Source organism: Antedon bifida, chromosome 3 (genome assembly GCF_963402885.1).
Source record: "Antedon bifida chromosome 3, ecAntBifi1.1, whole genome shotgun sequence".
Taxonomy (NCBI): domain Eukaryota; kingdom Metazoa; phylum Echinodermata; class Crinoidea; order Comatulida; family Antedonidae; genus Antedon; species Antedon bifida.
In genome coordinates, this window is record NC_136228.1 from 31,213,894 (window position 1) to 31,221,781 (window position 7,888).

At 35.9% G+C, this 7,888-nt stretch overlaps 1 protein-coding gene and 2 non-coding genes across 3 annotated transcripts; all 3 read left to right on the forward strand.

The window, feature by feature from the left end:
• The first annotated feature begins 432 nt into the window (after positions 1–432).
• LOC144837499 (acyl-carrier-protein phosphodiesterase PptH-like) lies at positions 433–2,454 on the forward strand. The gene is made up of 2 exons (XM_078692645.1): positions 433–749; positions 892–2,454. Exons 1-2 carry the CDS (start codon positions 554–556, stop codon positions 1,635–1,637), a joined length of 942 nt encoding a protein of 313 aa, XP_078548771.1. The 5' UTR covers positions 433–553; the 3' UTR covers positions 1,638–2,454.
• Positions 2,455–3,816: 1,362 nt separating this feature from the next.
• Trnah-gug (transfer RNA histidin (anticodon GUG)) lies at positions 3,817–3,888 on the forward strand. The gene has a single exon. It is a non-coding gene; the product is annotated as a tRNA-His (tRNA).
• Positions 3,889–4,023: 135 nt separating this feature from the next.
• Positions 4,024–4,095, forward strand: Trnah-gug (transfer RNA histidin (anticodon GUG)). The gene has a single exon. It is a non-coding gene; the product is annotated as a tRNA-His (tRNA).
• The last annotated feature ends 3,793 nt before the right edge of the window (positions 4,096–7,888 follow it).

A 7,888-nucleotide genomic window follows, 5' to 3' on the forward strand; every position in this document is an offset into this window, starting at 1 on the left:
TACATTACAGTCACTATTGTTTCAGTTCAACACAAGTTTATTTATAGAAACGGAAACGCGTACGCGTGTAGCTGATACGCGCGTAAAGTGGATGCGCATAGCCTTCAGGAAGTGCGTGTACAGACCACCCACCACACCGCGACTAGACTGTTGGCACTTCACCACAACAAATCGGAAATGTGTATTTGGCCGACATGTGCGTGTTTATAAAAAGCGGATCGATATCGTCTTCCTATTGGCTGAATGTTTTACGACGTCATAGTCTCGATAATAAAATCTTTTGATTGGACAGTTATAAATAACAACACAACTTCATTAATAATCATAATTTATATTAAAGTATGTTTTTATCTACCAGCACCATTGAATCACTATTCATAATAAATCATAAATATAAGGGTATATGTACATATAAAAGAAAAGTTATGTCCGTTAAGTCCTTCGTTGTCTAGTTTCTACAGCCAAGGCAACCGCTCCGTATGCTCCGGAAAAGCCGCCGTCGTCGCCGCCCTTCCGTCATCTCCATCCGGTTCTAAAAACAAGACTGTCAACGATGAGTCGTGTCTATGCAATATCAGACCTTCATGTCGATCACCCAGACAATCTTAAATGGGTCGAGGAGCTTTCGTTCTCTCGTTACCAGGAGGACGTACTCCTTGTGGCAGGCGATGTTACGGATTGTTTAAACCTTCTTAAAACAACTCTTGTCAGCCTCAAGAAAAAGTTTAAAGAAGTGTTTTTTGTACCAGGTGCGTCTTTGAATTTGTTAATTTTTTTACTATAAAAATACGATACTATGCGGGGCGTATGTTAGCGATTTAAATTCATTTGCAAAATTTCATTTGAAAGTACACAAAGCCTAATATACTTTATTATTAATATTATTTTTAGGGAACCATGAACTGTGGATTAGGGATAAGACCTGTAAGGACTCTAGTATCACAAAGTTCAATCGCATCATCGAGATGTGTAAAAAGAACGGAATCCACACTGACCCAAAGAAAATAAACAGTTCCGATGGTTCGGTGTGGATTGTCCCTCTTTTTTCTTGGTACACAACGCCGGAGGAAGACAGGCGAGATTCACTTTATGTTCCAGGCAGCTACGAAGACGTCAACCTAACGAAAACGTTATGGATGGACAACCATATGTGTAAATGGCCGACGAATATGGGTAAATCAAGATCACGATATTTCGCCGAACAAAATAAAGATCGCGTGGAACGTTCATACGATGCACCAGTCATCACGTTTAGTCATTTTGTTCCACGTATGGAACTTATACGAGCCAACAGCGATGACGACCAGAAAGTGAAGAAGGAGAGACAGCATTTAGGCCTACCATGCTGCCTGCCGAAGCGTCAAGGTGCCGTTAAAGGGTTTAATTTTACGCGCTACGCAGGCTGTAACACTCTAGATGATCAGTTACGCGACGCCGGTGCCGACGTTCACGTTTACGGACACCAACATCGTAATCGTGATCGTAGTATCCAGGGAGTACGTTACGTTTCGCATTGTTTAGGTTACAAAAAAGAACGCTCAGAGGGATTTACGTACGGTATTACGCAGTGGAATGGACCCAAGCAGGTGTGGCCTAGCACACAGGACAATAGTGAATTTGATCATCTTTCCGTTTAATCAAAACGCGTTGTAGATTAAATGTCGCGCTTTCGTCTCGTGTGTAAGCCAATCAATAAATTTATCTATTTTTTTATAAATTGAAAGTGTTTAATATGTTTCGTGTGTGGATCTAGGCGAAGTTCAGTGAATGGACATTTACTATAAAAGCCTATATAGATGATAAGTTTATCCCATTAAATTTAATTCAAAGAAAATATATCATTTAGTAGTCACGTACATTATGTGACGTATATTATGTATGAAATTTTACGTCATGCCCGCATACGTTGATGATCTATTTTATTTATTTATTTTTTATTGATTTATTATTATAACATTAATTATTATTTTATCCTTTGTTCCAAACTAAACTTTTGCATGAATATTATCATTCAATTGTACTATGCTATTACCGGCGGCCGTCTATTTAGAACTACTGTAACTCTCAGAATAATGCTAATTATTCTGTTGTACTATTATATTATTAGTATTATTGTATCTTAGAAAAACATGTATTAGCTTTGTAGTGTTAAACTATATTCAATCTTTTACCTAGTCAAAAGCATATAAGGATAAAGGATAATAACAACTAGTAGCATACTATGCTTACCATGCTGTATACATCATGCACTGAACGGAACGTTACAATCGTTGGCGTTTGTCTCGTTTGAGATTACGTTTTACGTTACGTCACGAAGAGAGAACGCAGATGTTTTGCATTTCCATTACGGACGTAAAAGCATTATGCGTCTCACGACCGTTTTCAAATATAAGTTTAACTGACTTTCTGGTATTATAAAACCTTGGTGTTCAAAGTAATAAAACTAAAGAAGTTTAGGGAAAAATTGTGTGCGCTAATTGTTTTTAATTTGTTTTTGGGTGTTTTGCAACTTTTAATAATTTATATTATGCACAAAAAGTCCATGCCGGAAACCAAAAAAAGACCCCTAATTTTGTTTTGACGTCCAAAGCTCTGTCTACACTATCAAACTTGATGTGACAACAAAATGTGATGTGCCCATATATGGATATGATGATGTCATATCACTACCATATTTTGGCATATCACTACCAAATTTGGGCACATCACATTTTTTGTCAAACTTGTTTGATAGTGTAGACAGAGATTAAAGCTTGGTTCTCACTAGGATGCAACGCAAGGACGTAAGCCGCAACGCAAACAAATTGACCAATCACAAGCAACAGTTGGAATAAGCCTAGCCTTTGATTGGTGAATTCGCTTGCGTTGCGGTTTACGTCTTTACGTTGCGTGCTAGTAGGAACCAAGCTTAAGCTATATGAAGCTTGTTCCAGTGATTCTTCAAATTCGAAAAACTTATTCGAAAATTATCCCATCTGCCAACTCAAACACTGGCCAACGGGTAAACCTGTGTTTGACAGAGGAAGAAAGTGACATATGTCATTATGCATTCCACGATATCGTACAGAGTCAATGTGATGAACAGGAGATAGGCCTGCTATCTCATCGTTCGTTTTGCATGCGAGAGGAACGTGATCAATACGATATGAATAAGACAACTATAACCTGTATAATGACAATTTATAAAAACATAATATGGGCAATAACAGTAATTGTACAACAATGTAAACAAGCAGTATTATTAGTAGACTTTGCCGGATGCGATGCAATATGCAAATATTTACTAACGGTTTTTTTAACTACCCTGTAAAGTTTATATTTGACAGGGCCGCCATACATATACTGGTATGCAGAAAAATGCGTTAGTCAATCAACCAACATTCTAAAATACTATGTATCATAAAACTTTATATTTTAAACTGTCACAACTGCATTTCGAATATAAATGTTGAACTAGCTACTATCGATGTACTAGCTAATTTTAACGGCAGATTTTTAACAAATATCATCCCATTCCATGAGCACCGTATTTTTTTTTTTTTTGCATAAATGTATTTGTTATTTACATTAGTAGGCCTATAGAAATAAAACAAACGTCTGTCCGTATACGAAGCTACGTGGTCGTATAAAGGTCAACTCCACGTCGTACAATGAGGCCCGACGAGTCGTCTCGTCTCGGGAGAAAATTAAGCATGTTTAAAGTTCTCCCAACGACCTAAAAACTATCTGAAGTCGACTCGTATTACTTTTTATCTACATTAGAAGAGTTACACATATATTTTTGTAGTAAAAGAAAATGTCTGTTCTGCGTAGCCCGCCGTGATCGTATAGTGGTTAGTACATTGCGTTGTGGCCACAATAACCCAGGTTCGAATCCTGGTCACGGCATTTACGAGTTTTTTTGTTTAAAACTTTACGAGTGCCGAATTTTGTTTTCTTTAAATAATATTATTTTCGATCTACATTAGAAGAGTTACACATTATATTTTTGTAGTTGGAGCAAATGTCTGTCCTATGTAGCTCGCCGTGATCGTATAGTGGTCAGTACATTGCGTTGTGGCCGCAATAACCCAGGTTCGAATCCTGGTCACGGCATTCAGTGCGCGTTTTTTGTTTAAAACTTTACGATTGCCGTGTTTTGTTTTCTTTAAATAATAGTATATTTTCTATCTACATTAGAAGAGTTACACATATATTTTTGTTGACGAAGCAAAATGTCTGTTCTGCGTAGCTTGTTACAACCGCTAATGTAGAAAACGCCAGCTAATGTCGAAACAACCGTTAATGTAGAACAATCCACCGCTTATGTAGTAAAACCGCCAGCTTATGTAGAAACACCAACAGCTTATGTAGTAAATAAAAATCAACACCAGCTAATGTAGAAACAGTCAACAGCTTATGTAGTAACGAAAATTGCCTCCCAGCTTATGTAGTTACTATCGCCAGCTAATGTAGAAAATGTTATATATTTTACAAAAATGTCTATAATTCATGTGCAAGCATCGATCTTTACTTAGCTATCAGTCTTTCCACCTCTCGTAAGCGACCACCTCTCTTAACGACCACACCTCTCGTAAATGACATCCTCTTTTAAGGGACCACGACCTCTTTCTCTCTATTAAAGGACCGCTTCTCATAATCGACTATCTCCCGTCACAACGACCTCTGGTAAGTGACCACCTCTATTGAACGTCCACCGTTTCCATTATTAAGGGACCACTGCTTATAATAGACCACCTCTCGTAAGTAATCACCTCCTCTCATAAGGAACCGCTTTTCATAATCGACCACCTCTCGTAAGCGACCACCTCACTTAACGACCACACCTCTCGTAAATGACTACCTCTTTTAAGAGACCACGACCTCTTTCTCTCTATTAAAGGACCGCTTCTCATAATCGACTATCTCCCGTTACAACGACCTCTGGTAAGTGACCACCTCTATTGAACGACCACCGTCTCTTTTAAGGGACCATTTATCATAATCGACCACCTCTCGGAAGTGGTCAATGATAAGAAGCGGTCCCTTAACAGAGACAGTGGTCGTCGCAATAGAGGTGGTCACTTTCGAGAGGTCATTGTGATGGAAGTTGGTCGATTATGAGAAGCAGTCCCTTAATAGAGATGGTGGTCCTTTAAAAGAGGTCGTCAATTACGAGAGGTGGGGTCGTTAAGAGAGGTGGTCCTTTAAAAGAGTCGTCACTGACGATTATGAGAAGCGGTCCTTTAATAGAGAGAAAGAGGTCGTGGTCCCTTAAAAGAGGTGGTCATTTACGAGAGGTGTGGTCCTTAAGAGAGGTGGTCGCTTACGAGAGGTGGTCGATTATGAGAAGTGGTCCCTTATGAGAGGAGGTGATCCCTTACGAGAGGTGGTCGATTATGAGAAGCGGTCCCTTAACAGAGATGGTTGCTTACGATGTGTGATCGTTTTAGAAAGTTGGTTGCTTACGAGAGGTGGAAAGACTGATAGCTAAGTAAAGATCGATGCATTTGCACATAAATGAGACATTTTTGTAAAATATATAACATTTTCTACATTATCTGGCGATAGTAACTACATAAGCTGGGAGGCAATTTTCGTTACTACATAAGCTGTTGACTGTTTCTACATTAGCTGGTGTTGATTTTTATTTACTACATAAGCTGTTGGTGTTTCTACATAAGCGGTGGGTTTTACTACATAAGCGGTGGGTTGTTCTACATTAACGGTTGTTTCGACATTAGCTGGCGTTTTCTACATTAACGGTTGTAACATAGCTCGCCATGATCGTATAGTGGTTAGTGCGTTGTGGCCGTAAAAACCCAGGTTCGAATCCTGGTCACAGATTGACAATGATGTCAAGGCAGATAGGACGCCTATTTTGTTTACAACTTTATGAGTGTTTCTCTTGCATAAATTATATTTTGTTACCGAAAAGGCACTAGCAGTAGCATTACAAAACAATGTATAGGCTTACATTTGTGATTTTCGGTAACTACTAATAATGGACTTAAACAATTTTGAGTGATATTAAAACACGAAAACAAAGTTACATAAAACATTATCTTTAATAATCGTATGTTCATTTCTGATAATAATAGTAATAATAATAATACATGATTTCTGTTCAGTATAATATACAAGGTTTTGTTTACATTTCAAAGTCTTTTGTTCACAGACCGACATTAACAGTAGGCTTACAATTGTCATAGTCGACTGGTATGTTTTAAATAGATATACACACTCGTTTAAAAATGAGTATGACCTGATACGAGTAGCTACATCTACTTAATACAAAACAGTCTAACAATTCAACAAGAAATCATTTATTTTATGCTAAAAAAATTATATATTTGAAAGAATATTATTACACAGAAACATAATATATAAATCATTACAATATAAAAACAGAGAAGTAGAATTATTCACTATAATCAATTATTTCCCTCCTTTCTTCTATGTAATTTGTTGTACATTTCATGTACAGTAAATTGTCAACCTCACGGGCGGTGCAAGTACATTTTGCCATGAAACAGTTCACCCACAATATACACACAAATGCACAAGTGATAACAAAAAATTACTTTTGAATTATCCACATTTTTTATGACCATAAACGTCACATAAATTATTTTATTACAATTGATTCTAATTTTAATTAAAATGGAAAAAAAAGATAATTATGGTATAAGTAAATAAACAAAACTGAGTGAAGATTAACAACAAAATATATAAATTAATAATTTTATAGACAAACATAAAAGCATTTATATTACACTGGTGTAACATACAATTATCTTGGTATAAAAATAGTTATGGAATAAGTAGACAATGTTATATTTCAGCTGTTGTAAATAAATATAATTTTTTCCACTAAAAACATAATTGATTTTGTGGCTACAACAATCAGGATACATAGAAATCAATAATATTTTCCAGGGATTTTATTCCTGAAAGATGACAAATACATATTGTAAATTAATTGAATTTGATTACTCTTTAGGTGACTACAATTTTCCGAAAGCAATTTTTACAGTTTTTATGAAGAAATCATCGTAAAATAACATTTTTGTTCAAAAAAGCAAATTAGTCTTTTCCCTTTTAGGACATTTTTATTGTAACAGAAGAAGAATGTAGCGGTTGTTAAATAAATAAATTTGACATTTCTTGACCAAATCTAATCTGCTTTTTAGCGATCAAGGAATTCATACATGTTGCTTTAAATGATGGTAATACATTATGTAATATATAAAAACTACTGTAGTCACAATAAAACTTGAATTATTTAGTAAAATTATTAGGCTAAGTTCACCACAAAAACATTTTATTCAAACTGAATTATCTGTAATCGATTAAACTTGAAATTTATTTTAAAACATTTTATGAAAGTAGAAATGTGTTAAGGGGACACTTAGGTCCCAAAGATGTCCCCTTAAAAGAGGTTCCACTGTACTTATGAATGATTTATAAATGATAATAGGTCCCTGAAGGTATACTAAATATACAATCCAAAGTAAATTTGCTGAATTAATCAAATATATTTTGTGACTGCGGTTAATATTTTCTATACTGTTGCGTTATTCATGCAATTATTTAAATAACAAAAGTTATATATTGATTTAAGTTGGTTTGCTAATGACAGCTTGTACTGTTTAATAGCATTCAAACACTCCCGGACACTAGACTTCAGCCCGCATAACTTGCTAATAACCAGCTTATTATTCGCTACGACAGTACCAGCAACTTGTTATTGTCATTCCTCAACCAAATTTCACAATGTCAAAATTGAACTTGCAACCCTACGTTTTCTTGGCTGTCAACCGAATAGCAACACTTTGTCAATGAACGTGCCCTTTTAACGTATACATAATTCGGTCATTCGAAGAAATACAAAATGCACCAAAATAAG